The 15,306-nt window shown below is 32.8% G+C and overlaps 1 protein-coding gene across 4 annotated transcripts in view; it reads left to right on the forward strand.

Moving 5' to 3' along the window:
* NIPBL (NIPBL cohesin loading factor) overlaps positions 1-15,306 on the forward strand; it is a 175,364-nt gene that overhangs the window by 103,116 nt on the left and 56,942 nt on the right. For all 4 annotated transcript variants that reach the window (XM_031444091.2, XM_031444078.2, XM_031444089.2 and 1 more), the window contains exons 11-14: positions 9,235-9,417; positions 13,713-13,910; positions 14,151-14,222; positions 14,323-14,412. In XM_031444091.2, coding sequence (XP_031299951.1) covers positions 9,235-9,417; positions 13,713-13,910; positions 14,151-14,222; positions 14,323-14,412 — 543 coding nt within the window. The remainder of the gene's footprint in view (positions 1-9,234; positions 9,418-13,712; positions 13,911-14,150; positions 14,223-14,322; positions 14,413-15,306) is intronic.

Genomic DNA, 15,306 nt, shown 5'->3' on the forward strand with positions numbered 1-15,306 from the left:
GTATCCTGCAACTTTACTGAATTTGTTTATTAGTTTAACAGTTTGGGGCCAAGTTGTTAGTTTTCTGTATATAATGTCATCTGCAAATAGAGATAGTTTATTTTTTCCTTTCTGATTTGGATGCCTTTTCTTTCTTTTTCTTGCTTAATTGCTTTGGCCAGGACTTTCAGTGCTTGTTGAATAAAAGTGGCGAGAGTAGGCATTCTTACCTTGTTCCTTATTTTAGAGTAAAACCTTTTAGTTTTCCATCGAGTATAATGTTAGCTCTGGGCTTGTCATAGATGGTCTTTATTATGTTGTACATTCCCTCTATACTCAGTTTGTTGAGAGTTTTTATCATGAATGAATATTGAATTTTGTCAAACGCTTTTTCTGCATCTATTGGGATAATTGTATGATTTTTATCACTCATTTTGTTAATGTGGTATATATCACATTGATTTGTGGGTGTTGAACCATCCTTGCATTCCTGCAATAAGTCACATTTGATTATGGTGTATGATCTTTTTAATGTATTGTTGAATTTAGTTTCCTAATGTTTGTTGAAGACCTTTGGTTCTCTGTTGATCAGGGATATGGTAAATTTTTTTTCCTTGTCGTGCCATTGTCTGGTTTTTGTAATTTTCATATCAGTGTTGGCTTTGTAAAATGAGTTTAGAAGTGTTCCTTCCTCTTCTATCTTTAGATGAGTTTGAGAAGAATTGGTATTAATTCCTCTTTAAATGTGTGGTAGAATTTACCAGTGAAGCTGTACATTCTGCGCTTTTCTTCGTTGGGAGGTTTTGGGGACCAATCATTAGTAAATGGTCTTTTCAGATTTTCTGTTTCTTCATGATTTTAATCTTGTATCCTAGATTGTATGTTTCTAGGAATTTCTTCATCTTTCTAGATTGTCCAATTTGTTTGGTGCAAAATTGCTCATCATATTCTCTTACAGTTCTTTGTATTTGTGTGGTATCAATTGTAATGTCTCCTCCATTTATAATTTTTTTATTTGAGTCTTCTTTTTTACTTGGTCGTCTGTCTAAAGGCTGGTCTATTTATCTTTTCAACTCTTACTTTTATTGATCTTTTTTATTTTCTTTACTCTATTTCATTTATGTCTGCTCTGGTGTTTGTTATTTCCTTCCTTCAGCTAACTTTGGGCTTAGTTTGTTCTTGTTCTAGTTCCTTGGGGTAAGTTGGATTGTGTTTCCACCACTCATCTTTTTTAAACTTTTTTTTTATTGAGTTATAGTCATTTTACAATGTTGTGTCAAATTCCAGTGTAGAGTACAATTTTTCAGTTATACATGAACATACATAATCACCACTCATTTTTATTAATATATGTATCAAGGAAAGGATCATTTGATGGCTGCTTCCTAGTTTCTGTATTGGGTAGTAGCAAGTTATCATTTACATAATAGACTTCCTAGAAAACATGTTTCTTTTCTTTTCTTTCTTTTTTTTTTTTTTTAAATCAAAGTATAGTCAATTACAGTGTGTCAATTTCTGGTGTATAGCACAATGCCCCAGTCATGCATATACATGCATATATTTGAAAAACCTGTTTCTTTTCATGGTTCTTCCTCATAGTAATTTGATAGCTGAACATTGATGAAATCTTTGGAGTGCTAATGTCAATATCAAAACCATGATGCTTAAAACAAGATTTTCTTAAAATCTTCTCTTCTGCCTGTTTCATCTGTCATATGGTTTTTTCAGTTGCTATAAACCAACTCTTTGTCTTTTGTATTTTTTCTTCATTAAATAAACCAGTTTACAATGACCTAAATTGTACAGAATAAAACTATATAATGACTACACCTGCAAGGTGGGTGGCACTTTGTTTCATGTTGAATTAAGTATGACATGATATACATCTGGGGTCAGCAAACTTTTTACATAGAGGCCTACATAGTAAATATGTTAGGCCTTGTGAGCCACGTATCTGTAACATTGTAGTACAAAAACAACCATAGACAATATTGATTGTGTGTCCTTGTATTATAATAAAACTTTATATACAAAAATAGGTGGCAGGCAGGGCAAATTTGACCCTACTGGCTGTAGTTTGCTAAGCCTGATATAGATATTAAATTAAAATTTTATATAGATGGACCTGATAACTAGATTCCTTATTCTGTTGCAAGAGACCTAAAATTTGCATTTCCCACTGCCATTTAAATATTTTTATATATGTTTAAAAAGACTGAACTAGATCGAGTTTTGAATTACTTAATTAGTTTTTATCCGATATTTATAAATGTAGTATAAGATTAGCCAAATAAAATATTTTTACTAGGATATTTAATATTTGTGAGTGCTTATTTTTATCTAGTATAATTAGATATTAATATATGATATATTAAATATAAATATATAACAAGACTGAAATTACTTTTAAAATATTTTATACTTGTTGCATGTAAATTATGAAATCTTTTCTCCTATCTTTTCACTTTGTAGATAAACTTATCTGTAATTTTTAATATAGAACAACTAAAAACTGCTTTCAGAGTTTAGAAAATAATTTTCAGTTGGGAAAATTTATTGAAAGACCACAAGTTTATTCTAATAGTTACACTAGTCATTCAGTAAATATTTCTGGCCATCTTCAGTATCCTGTGCACTCTGCTAGGTGCTGCAGACACAACATAGTTTGTGATTTTATCAAGTTTATGACATCATGGAGAATATGATTGACTAATGATACAGTGACAGTGTAGTATCCTTAAGAAAAGGTGCTGTGTGAATCCAGAGTATTAGAGGATCATGTGTGTTTTTAGCACAAGGGCAGAAGGAAAAAACACTTCAAGTTTAGTGAAGTTAAGTATTTGGCTAATTTAGAGTGCAATGTGGAAGAAGTATGGTGAGACCAGATTAGTTAAAATTAAAGTGTTTTACATCATTGGTAGTAAGAACATAATCAAAAAATATGCCATTCCTAGTGTTGTTAGAAAATGTTTTTCTAGAATGTAATGAATATTATAAAATAAATGTTGCTAAAATTCTCTATGCGTACAGCCTAATGTAGTAGAGGTCAGTTGAATAGCTAATAAGAATTTAATACTTAATCAGATTTATTAAAATACTTAAATAACAAATATCAGCATGTGAATTTTGTTGTCTTTGATTTCATATTTTACGGTTTATTTGTGATCTTAAACATGCCAAATGTTAATCCCTTTTGAGCTAAATATTCCTGTCTAAAGTTTGGTATGATAAGTGCATAATAGTAACATTACCACTTTTCAAAAACAATTAAATTTATAGCATCTACTTAGCTATTCACCTATATCTTTCACATATTGAATGTCTCTTAGATTTCCCTTCTAAGGTCTTTCCCTTCCAATCCACCCCACGAGTTACTTCTAGAGTAACATTTCTGAAGCACAGTCTGTTTCTGTCATTCCTCAAAAAGACTGACATCTGAACCCTACCTACTTTTATGAGCTTACATACTTTTTCTCCCTATTAAGTATCTTGCTCTGTCCAGAGCGGACTACTCAAACTCCCTCAAGCTTATTCCACCTGGAATGCTTTAGAACAGCTACCAGCTCCTGGTTCTTTGCTCCTGTCCTCCATTGTTCGCCTCATCTCTGTTGAAAACTCACTGTGTTCATAAATATCTCCTAACCCCTCACAGTCAATCATTGTCTTTTTCTTGTTTCTATAAAATATAACTTGTACTTCTTTAGAAAAATTCATTTCTCAGGTGAGTATACTAGCATTCATCTCCTTCAGCTCCTGTTACAGTTTTTACAAAGATACAACATGGCGTACCTATCATTTTGCATTCTGTTTTCTTTACACTATCTCTGTACCAACATTGTTCATAATTATACTTAATGTGGCTTACTGTTCCACTGTATTCCCCTGTTGTTTGACATTTTCTTGTTGTAGTAGATAAAACTGACACCATTTGCTGTGTGTTTATTTTCTACACTATTAGCAGAGTCTGAGAGTATACACATTTCAGCAAATTGCAAGTAGATCTACAGAACTCAGAAGCAAAGCCTGGATCATGTCCAATCATTTCAAACAGCCTTACGCATAGCAGTTAACTTCTAAAGGCATTGCCATGTAAAGCATAGTTGTAAACTTGATCTTTTCAGTAATGACCATGAATCAGGAAGTTGTCTTGTTAAAAAAAGATGGATACAGTGCTTTTAGAAAGATTTAGATAAAAAATAATTAAAAGTAATTTCTGAGCAAAAAGGTTTTATTGTAACCAGCCTTCAAAATGTAACATTGGCAACTTTTATATCAGGCTTATAAGCATAGATAATTAAGCTCTCTGATACAAGGTAGTCGATATTCTATCAACCTATGATCAATGAAATCAATTTTATTTGAGTATATTATTCAAATTATTTATTTTTCATTGAACCTGTAGTTTAAGAAATAATGGGCTAAGCCCGCACATTGGATTAAGTTAATTTAGAAGAACTTTTAAAATCTGAATTGACTCCTATTATGAGATGGCAACCATTAAACTTAAAAAGACTTTCAGACTTTTTTGATTGTGACCTAAGGTAAGAAATAAAATGCATGTTGTGACCTAATACGCATATATAAACACATAATAATATCTACCTCTACTACAGAGGTATTTTGTCTTTAATTTTAAAGACATTGCTAGGCAAGATCCACAAAACTTATTCCTCAACTTGCTTACAGGTCAAAATCTGCAACTTGAAAATTGCTGGCTTAAATTAAAAAGGAGACTTGCCAGTTGTTAGGTTACAGCATTCTTTATTTAGTGATTATATACTGCTTATTTACATTAGTTTCAGGAGTATTTCTCAAAGACCGTCAGAAGGAGAATAGGTTTAGATTTGACCCTGATCACCCCTCCCTAGCCACAGATGAATAACTGCTAGTCTTTCTTTTTTAAATTAAAAAAAATTTTTTTTGTAATCCTGAACAAGCTTCCAGCTAATGCATGGGTTCTCTGCCTCTTTACCAAAATTATAGCAACTTTATACAAGATTATCTCATTATGCTTCACTTACATTTATTCTAAACCATAAAAAAAAGCAAATCCTTCAACTGTTTCCTGACTGTTTTCTTTTAGAGGATGTAGTCTACCTCATCCTCTCTTTCCTTAAATTAAGACCTCCTCCTCAGTTATAAACAGATCCCCCCTTCTTATTACCCTGATGAGTTAAGATCTACCATAGAAACGGTTCCATTTTCATTTAACCAAAGAGCCTTAGCACCAAAAAGTGGTATCTCCTTTCTCCTAGTTTGCTATTGCTCTTTCCAAATAATTACTAAAATACACATGTCAAAGTTCTTCCTCTAAGGGCAGTGTTTTGTGACCTCAAAACTTTTATTCGCCAATATTCCATGTCCCTACATTGACTCCGGATTTTGGTCCCTAGCACACAATCTTCCTCTTTACCCCTAGTTCTGCCATCAGATTTTGTAACCTGGGCATCTCTGTAGAAGGAATATTTAATGTCCTGGTCTCACAGTTGAACCCCACGTTTTTTCTGCTTCTCTTCAGGTTGTCTTCTTTTCTTTCTGCCTCCCAAATGTTAACTTTTTTCAGGGCTTATGTCATCAGCAGTTCATACTCATTGGATGCACTTCCTATCAGTGGCTTCAAATAAAGAAATTGGCTTGCATTTAGGAACCATTTGCACCAAAAAACATGTGTCTTCAAACTATATTAACTTAGGATTCCAAGAAGGGCAGATTGACAACCTGTACTACTAAATCTTTTTTCTTTTTACCCCAAATTGATGTAAAAGATGCATTTATGCTTTTCCTCTGTAATATGGGTAGGTTACTGGGAGAATTGAGAATTGTTGAACTACATTTTGCCTGCCTAAGATGTTTTTTATAATTTATAGTATTTGTAGTTTGTTTCTTGGTATGTTTCTGGACATGGCTGGCTTCCATTGCCTGAAACTTCAGTCCTAAAGAGTTCATTAATTCAGGTGGTTTATTTTAATCTCAGGGTTGTTTCCCCATTTAAAAAATCAAACAAAATATGATGGTAGTTATCAAATCAGTGACTGGGAGTTTTAAGTCTTTTGATGACTTCTGGTTTTAATAATCTGGTAAATGTGCTAGTATGAGTGATTTATACTAGAAATCTAAGATTGTTAAAATATAGCACATCTAGAAGTAAATGTATTCTTTTGCTTTATTAGAGCCAGAAAATAGATGCACTATATCTAATGGAATATATATCTAAGAAAGCTGCAAGTGTGATGCCTCATAAAAAATTTCTGTATAAATGACATCATCCCTCAAACCAGTAACTTAAAATTTTGTGGTAATTCAAACACCTGATTTAAAGAATAAAGTAGTTGGGATGAGAGAAATGAGGTGAGAAATATAATCTAAAATATTAACACTCCGGAAATGTTAAGAACAAATAGCTCTGCAAACAACAGTAATTTCTGAAATCATCAATGTATTAAGAAATAGTCAGTGAGACATTACATTTACATTAAATTTACATTATTTAAATGATTGCTTTCTAATTCAGAGAAAAGAACATAAAATATTTTCTAGGTACCTTTTGAAGTACTCATTTTTTATTGATTTCTATTGAAGCTGAATCAGTTATCCAATCTTTGATGTATTAAAGATCCTGAACATGAATGTAGGAATGTCATGCATTCTGTTTCTTATCCTTTGTAATCAAGGGACCTGACTGAGTCCATTCATAAAGTGTTTTATAAAAATGAAGAAAAGATGTGATTAATTCAGAAAAGTCATAAACCTGTGAGGTAGATATTTCTGTTTAGAATAATACAGAGTTCACTTTTGGAGGACAGTACATGGAGAAATATTAATCATTGCTAGACTAATTTTTTTTAATTGTTATCTTTAGAAATGAAACATTTGGTCTTTGTATCATGTTGCCGCAACTCTTAGAGTTGTACAGAGGTTAAAATGATGTACAGAATAGTATAGCTCTTAAATCTGATAGTATTCTTTTTAATTTAGGGAGTAAGAAACAGGAAACTACAATGTATAAACTTTGTTACTTGCTTTATCAAATATAAGACAAATTTTCTGTATTTGGCTATTGTGAAGAATTTTTTTAAGAGAAAGAAGAGACCAGAGTCCTTGTTCTCAGAATGTAATAAACCATTGTAAAGGGAGTGCAAATGCCAATACATATCTTAACCCTTGATTCTTGTATATTTATCTGGAAGATAATTCTGGGATATTAGTATCAAGTCAGTATGTCTTTGTGAGTGGGAATTTAATCTAAGCAAAACATAATCAGGTAAATCTGCTTTTTAAAAAGTCTCATGGTGTACTAAAAGCCAAATACTATGGGTTATCTATATATATATACCTCAAAAGATTATAATCTTTTATGTAGTACAAAAAAAGAATTTCCATTTTTTAAAAAAAATTGGAAATGTCTTCATTTGTATAAAATAGAGCAGTTCCAGAACTATACAGGAAGTATATATGTAAGTGAACACAAGAAGTTGTGAACTACAGAGTTAGGCAATCAGAAATCATTTATTGACCGTCCATATATACATATTTAATGTTATAGGCCATGTGGAAAGGGGAAGATATGTCTTAGAAGACATGATCCTTCCATCAAAAAAACACATATTTAATTAGAGATGTTCAGGTCATTAAGGAGTTGTAAATGAGATGCAGAGCATGTTTGCCTTGGGTCTGAAGATATCAGCAATCCAAAGCTGAAGTTGATTTCTTTTACCTCTACCAGTATTCTAAAAAGTGAACCTCACTGGTAAAATACACTTAAATTAAGAAAGCCAGAACGAAGAAACAATACAGGATTTGAAAGTGACACAAATGTGTTAAACTCAACATTAGTATGTCAGGATTCTAAGCAACGAACTCTTTTACCAGTTACGAATATTACATCTTTGTTGGGTAAAATTGTTGCTATGAATGTCCTTAGAAGACTGTGAGACTTAAAAGTTACTGAAATAACTCCTTCATGATGTTGAATAAAAGTTTCATGAAGAATAAAAAAGGATTCTTCACTTGAGATTTATTATTTATGTTTCATATTCTTAAATTATTAGTATTGTATTTTCTTGAGGGTTTTAAATTGTCTTAATCAGTACCCATTTATTTTTGCCATTATATATTTTTATTCTTCACATGAGCACTATTATCATTTGAATGTTACAGTCTTGATGTTGATTATAGTTACTAAGATTTCCTGCTGTAAACCACTAAGGTAGTCTTTGCTCCCAGTTCTTAAATTTAGCAGGTAAGATATCATTCTTAAACTTTCACTCAAAATTTTACATAGGTAAGTAAAGTAAGTTAAAGTTGTCATCTTTAGTAGTCATCAAGGACAAATTACCCTGAATAAATAACTTTTGCTACTTCTACTTTATTTTTAAGCTCTCAACAGGATGTTAAGCATTTATTTCTTCATAGCAGCTATTTATGTGTTTGTATATATGTGTGTAAGATTAGATAGTAAATACTATGGTAATGGTTCTAATTGTATTATGTTGATATATGTTTATCCTGTCTTTAAGCTTTCATGAAAACATGAATTTATTTCATAACAGACTTGAATTTACTTTTTTCAGTTATAGACATTTATATTTTAAAATATTTTCTATTTATCTTGCCTTTTGTGTTTTTATTATCTTCAGTTAAATGCATTTATTTGTTTATTTGTTTGAGGAAACTTTCCTTAATACTAAAGGCATTACCATACTTCTCAAATAGACAGTAATAGATAAAAGCATATAAAACTCTTATCCTAGCCATCACGTATAACCACCAAGATCCTAGAAGAAGAGAAGGAGATGATAAGTGTCTTCCGTCTCTTCTCATTTGTACTGAGGGGTAGCAGGGTAGCATTACTTCAGACTAATGGTTCCAGACCTCTATAAAGCAAATTTAGGGGCTACCAAGAATCTGAGATGTGCCTACTACAAATACACAGTGAATGTTTAGTTTCAGAAAGCTTTTAGTTAATGCAAACAAATCAAGGTATTAATTATATCAAAAATTGATGATATAACTACCCTTCATTACTATGGTGATAAGCATCATATGTTAAAAGTTGTTATATAATGATATATATATATATAAACTGCATTATCAGTTTAGGGTTAAGACTATAGTTTTAAATATAAATGTTTTACTAAGATACAAAGATGACTTAGAAAACTTTAATGAATATTAATAGTTTACTTTCATTGTGCTAATTTAGTTAAAATTTCTTTTGTCTTCAGATTTATATTTTTTGTTACTTTTTATTAATAGGTAGCATAGATCAATCAGTGTTAAAAGAATTGCCCCCTGAACTCCTGGCAGAAATTGAATCCACCATGCCACTTTGTGAACGTGTGAAAATGAATAAACGCAAGCGTAGCACAGTTAATGAAAAACCAAAATATGCTGAAATCAGTTCAGATGAAGATAATGATAGTGATGAAGCTTTTGAATGTAAGTATCACATAACTTTATTACTACTTTTGAATTGAAAAACAGATTGATGTCTTTGTCTCATTTATAATTTTGTGGGTTAGTAAAAGTACAATGATCTTAATTTTTAATAATTTAGTATAGCAAGTCTTTTTCTTTATATTTAAACAATGTGTAAAAGATCAGTTGGCACCAAGAAAAAAAATTTAATGAGTTATATTTAGTATTAAATAACAGATGTCTCTGTATGCATTTAGCATACATTTATTGAGCTCCCACTATAAGCTAGGTGGTGAGAATAAAAAGATAATAGGATGTGGTCCCTGTCTTTGAAGAGCCTTCAGTCTAGTGGGGAAAGTATGTAAACAATTGTAGTACAGTGAAGAGAGTACAGTGATAATATTAAATCCAGAATGCCATGGGAGCACATTGGATTGGCATCATAATCATACTGGGGGTTCAAAGAATGCTGACTGGAAGAGGTGACACTTGAGTTGAGTCTTGAAGGACACGTAGGAGATAGCCAGATGAAGAAATATTTAAACCATACTATCACTAAATTATGAATGGATTAGCCACATTGCCAGTTATCTATGTGGTTTGGACCTGGCTTCTCCTTTTTGCCCAGCTGTGTCCTGGAATTCCTCCCTTGTTTCACTGTTTTCCAGAGCTGGCTTCTTCACTACACAGCTACCTCTCTACAACACTGTGATCACCTGTCTTTGCACTAGACTTGCTATACCTCGCCTGTCTTCCTACTGGTCCACTGAAAAAGTTCTTCTCTTTTATCCCTATCTTCCTTCTACTGGAGCAAGAGAATTGAGCCTAGCCAAGAGGGGTCAGCAACCTTGTTTGACTTAAACGGCATTCAGTGGAAACAGACTATGGGAGATCTTCACTTGTGTGCCAACTGACTTAGTCATTATGACCAAAAGAAGTGGGAAGACAACCAGTGTGTTCTACCTTTTCCACCTAGTGTCCATAGATTAAGGTGTGACAAGCAAGTGCAGGAAGGACAGATGCATGCTGCCATTTTTAAATGTGTATTACTGATGGAAGCCCTTCACCTCCAAAGTTTTTAATCAATGTTCATTTACTCTGATCTTAAACTTGTGAGCTCTTGAGCTGTGAGCAGTAGGCTATGAATACTGAACAAATCTGAACAGTTTTAAAATTGAAATAAAATGTATATCAAAGTTCAGCTGATATTTAATTATATGTATAATTGTTATGATTTGTATTATTATGAGATGTATTTATATGCATTATATTTCAATGGCTAAAGTTAATACCTTTTTATTATAATCAAACATTTTGGTCATATGGGAACATATGCTCTGGAAAGGGAGAGGAGAAAGGATATCTGCTGGCCCAGAGACTCACTCCCCATTATATACATGCCTCTCCTTCACTCTCCCTCCCTTCCCCTAATGCTTTACCCATTTCTAAAGGGAATAGCTAAGAAGAAGGAATTTCTTGATTGCAGATTGATTTCAAATCACACTTCAACTCCAGTTAATTGAGAGTGGCTGCCTTCATTGCTAAGCTGATGAGAATTCTGAAGCTGCCTCGCAGTTAAGTAAAAAGGATAGCATAATCAGAAAATCCCACCAAGTGTACGTTAGAGGAGAGAGCGACACATGTCTCATGTTTGTCATCATTGCAGCCACTGTTTTTTTTTTTCCCCCTTGCTTTCTATTATGAGAGCTATTTTCTCATCTTATGGGAACACATAGTTTCATCTTAAAAGTCATGGATCTCATTATATCTATGCCCAAGTATATTGAAAGCTAATGTTAGTTAGAAAACTGAATTTTAACTCATGCTATGAAAAAGAGAGATTTCTCTGGGTTTTTCAGAAGACCTTAGAATAGCTTTCTGGGGTTCTTTTGGTTTGTTTGGGGGTTTTTTGTTTGTTTATTTCTATACAAGTAACTATAGAAAAGTTGACTCTACGGCCAGCGATTTGAGTGATGAAAGACTTCCAGTTGGTAGTTGACATAAACCACCAATTATCATTCTACCATAATAAAAGCGATGTAATGAAAATAGAGTACAATACAAAATGTAAAAACATTATGAGAACATAAGCAGCAAGTATTTTGCTGCTTTGAGGGAGAGAGATTGTTTTTAAAACAAAGTTTTACTGCAGTTCAATCAAATTATTTTCCAAAAAAATCTAAAGCTAAGGAAATAGTTTTGTTGAAGGATAGGGGGAAGGATTGAGGGGTAGCTTTGAAAGTTGGTCCGCGCAGATTTGGATAGTTATAGCACAATTATAAGATCTCTGGGTTGCTGAGGAAGGAGGAGGAAAGATATAAGAAGCTAAAGAAACATATAGGTGAAATTTGGAAAAGGAAGGTGAAAAGCATCCAAGTCCAATTTAACATCCCTCTCTATTGAGCTCTTCCCCTACTTCTCTCAGGATAACAAGAGAAGTAGAGAACAAACAGTCTAGTCATAATGAATTGGGATCCTGAACCTCATTGCAACACGTAATGTATCATAGAAGTTGAGGGGTTTTTTTCCTAATTTGTTATTCCATTTTTATCCAACTTGCTTAGTTTAATGAATGTGAAACAAAAATCTCCAATTCCTGGAAAAACTACCACCAACACAGTTTATCATATGTACTAACTATAACATTTTTCAGGCATTTTCTACTCATAGAATTGAAGGCTTGAAATAGATTTCTTACGAAATTAAAATTCAGAAAGACCAGAAATACATAAATGACCTGACACATGTATACATACCTACTTAAATGAGGCAGCCTCTCATTAAGAGAATGTACTGGGACACACCCTAATCATAAAAGAGGGGGGAAATCCTGCCTCTCCTTTATATTTCATAGTCAGATTTATGCCTAATTATAAAGAAAATCATTGAAGATTTAAATGTATCCATTTACATTTATCCTTTGGTTATGAACAACCTTGCTGTGCCAAGCCTATGACTACAAAGAAGAGGAAACAAAATTATCTTTTTTGCCATGGTCAGTAGATTCTTGAATGAGAATAACTAGGGCAGCATATAAAGGTAAGGTTGGCCACTATGTAGACATTGATTATCCACACATAAGGACACTGGCTTGAGCAGAGATTAAGTGCATGGGCCAAAGGTTGGCATCCCTAAATCTAAGCCAGGTAGGAGACTAGGGACTCAAGGAAGAGTTTTGTCTTAAGTATCGGGTCTTGATCATAGCTTGGGATCCAGAATAGAAACGAGTCACATGAAAGCAAGAGAGTCAGATTCAGATCTACAAACTAAAAAGTAAATCACTGTCAGCAACAAGTGGTCACTATAACAACCAATATATGATCCTAAGATGTAAAAGATACCAGTTTTCTATCCTGGTTTTAACTTGGTAGTGCTACACCCTAGAGCAGGTATGGTAAATATTTTTCACTTGTATTCCCTCCAGCTCTCACTGGACACACATTTCTAAGCAGTCGTTCTTGCTGAAATATGGTGCTTTGTCTCAGGGCTCAGAATTATTCTCAACATTATGCTCTAGGCAGCAACTACCAGTTGATCAGAGTTGATGTGTCAGATGAAATCTGTTTGCCAGTTCTGCCTAGAGGCTCCTGTCAGTACTGGTGATTTTAGCAGAATGCTTAGACCTCTGGAAGGATGGGGAAAGAATTGAAGGTAACATATATAAATATGCTTATCTAGCATGCATAAGCTTAAAAGCTATCTCTTTGGGATTAAGCAAGTATATTGTTGGAGAACGTAATTCAGTGTATGAGTATTTACAACTATACAGGTTTATTCTGTCTTTGTAGCATGTGATATTAGATAATCAGTCTGTTGAATTTATAGCCAACTTGTGGGCTTAATTTGGCTGTTAATTGATAGTGTACATGGTTACCCACATTCTGTAACACTTTCTCAAGTTTACTTTTCCTTCAAACCCTGCTCCCCAACAATAATTCGATTGCTTTAAGATGTTTCTGTTTTTTTATCCATATTCTAGATAAAGTTTGTTTTACATGCCTTAATTAATCCTGAAGTTTAGATATTATCTTTACTGACTCACCTTTGAAATGATCACTGTGGTTTAATTCCCAGAACATTTCCTTTCTATATTTATTAGCAAACCCGTTCATGTAAAAATTTTTAAATCTAGATAAATGCTAAAATAAATGATACTATTTCTGTACCATAGTTTATTTCTGATTAAACAGAATGGCTCAGAATTTCCCAGGCCCACACAATGAAGGTTTTTCCCCCATGTGATTTATTTTTAAAGTACAAGTTTTAATGTTCTTTTTAAATGAGGTAAATTATTTGTCATGGGGATTTGCTTCTAGCCTCTAGGAAACGACATAAAAAAGATGATGATAAAGCTTGGGAATATGAAGAGCGTGACAGAAGAAGCTCTGGGGATCATAGGAGAAGTGGCCACTCTCATGAAGGAAGAAGGAGTTCAGGTGGTGGTCGTTACCGAAACCGAAGTCCATCAGATTCTGACATGGAAGATTATTCTCCTCCTCCCAGCCTTAGTGAGGGTAATTCATCAGTGTCAACGGGTTTCTTACATAAGCTGATTTAAATTTAGGGCTTTAAATTTGAAGAATATTTATACCTTTTATGAGTTAATTAATAACTCCTAATTTTTAATTAAGATAAAAGTTTGGATTGGCAGTGATTATTATTAAAGTATTTAATGTTCAAGGAGAAAATAGAAACAAAAATAGAAATATTTTCAGTTGTTTCTGCATGTCAGTATTTCTTTTTGTTCATTTTAGTTGCTAGAAAAATGAAGAAAAAAGAAAAACAGAAGAAGCGGAAAGCTTATGAACCAAAACTAACACCTGAAGGTAACATTTTAATTTACTTGTCTTTATTCATAGTCTTCAACTTCAGTTTTCTACTCAGAATGTGGATAATAAGTTTTGTGGTTTTTTTCCTCTGTTGCAGAAATGATGGATTCTTCAACTTTTAAGAGATTCACAGCCTCCATAGAGAATATTTTGGATAATTTAGAAGATATGGATTTTACTGCATTTGGTAAAACCATTTAAAAATACATTTACCTCTAAATATAAACTCACTTTAAACTGTATTTATTTACCTATATGTTTAGCTTTCTCCTAGTTACTCTAGTGGATACAGAGCATGGTCTGTGCTCTTAAGAAACTTGAATCTAGCAGTAGAGTCAAGTCTAGTCTTTGTTATCGAGTCCACGAAAACTTTGGTATAAAAATCAAGTATTAAGTATTGACTATGTTCTAAGAATGCTGAGAGTGATACGGAGGATACTAATAAGAGCAATGATGCAAAAATAGGAACCTATCCATCTGTTAATTTGTTCTAAAAGCCAATATTTATTGAATAATTACTGTTTGTCAGTAGTATGTTAAGTGCTAGAGATGCAAGGATAAAAACCGCAGCCCCTGGCTTTAAGTAATACAGAGCCTAATATGGAAAACAAAACAGTAAAGCAGTTAGAATACAACAGGGTTAATGTAGTATTATATTTACAATATGTAAAGGTCATAACTATAGATATAAGAATGTTAGGTTTATAAAAAACACTGTTTATAGTGCTTAGAGCTACTCAGCAATTTTATGCTACTTTCACCTCATAGAAGCCCTAGTGCTGAATTTATACAAGAGCTAGATACAATAATTCTGATATATCCATCCATTTGAAAATGTATTAAAAGGTATACTACCATTTGTTTTTAAAGTATTTGTTTTGTGACAGTTGCTTGCTGAAGTATCATTAATGTATTTCCCTATTATTTGGAGTATCTGTTTTATCATTTTTGAAATTTCAGTTCTGTGCTGAGAAACTATCTTGTCATTTAAGACCCCAACAGGAAGTCATGTGGCACTCTCGAAGTAGGATAATTTGAGGAGTTATTTACAGAGGTCAATTATAAAGGTATAAAAGTAGGG

Source organism: Camelus dromedarius, chromosome 3 (assembly GCF_036321535.1).
Source record: "Camelus dromedarius isolate mCamDro1 chromosome 3, mCamDro1.pat, whole genome shotgun sequence".
In the NCBI taxonomy this organism is placed as follows: domain Eukaryota; kingdom Metazoa; phylum Chordata; class Mammalia; order Artiodactyla; family Camelidae; genus Camelus; species Camelus dromedarius.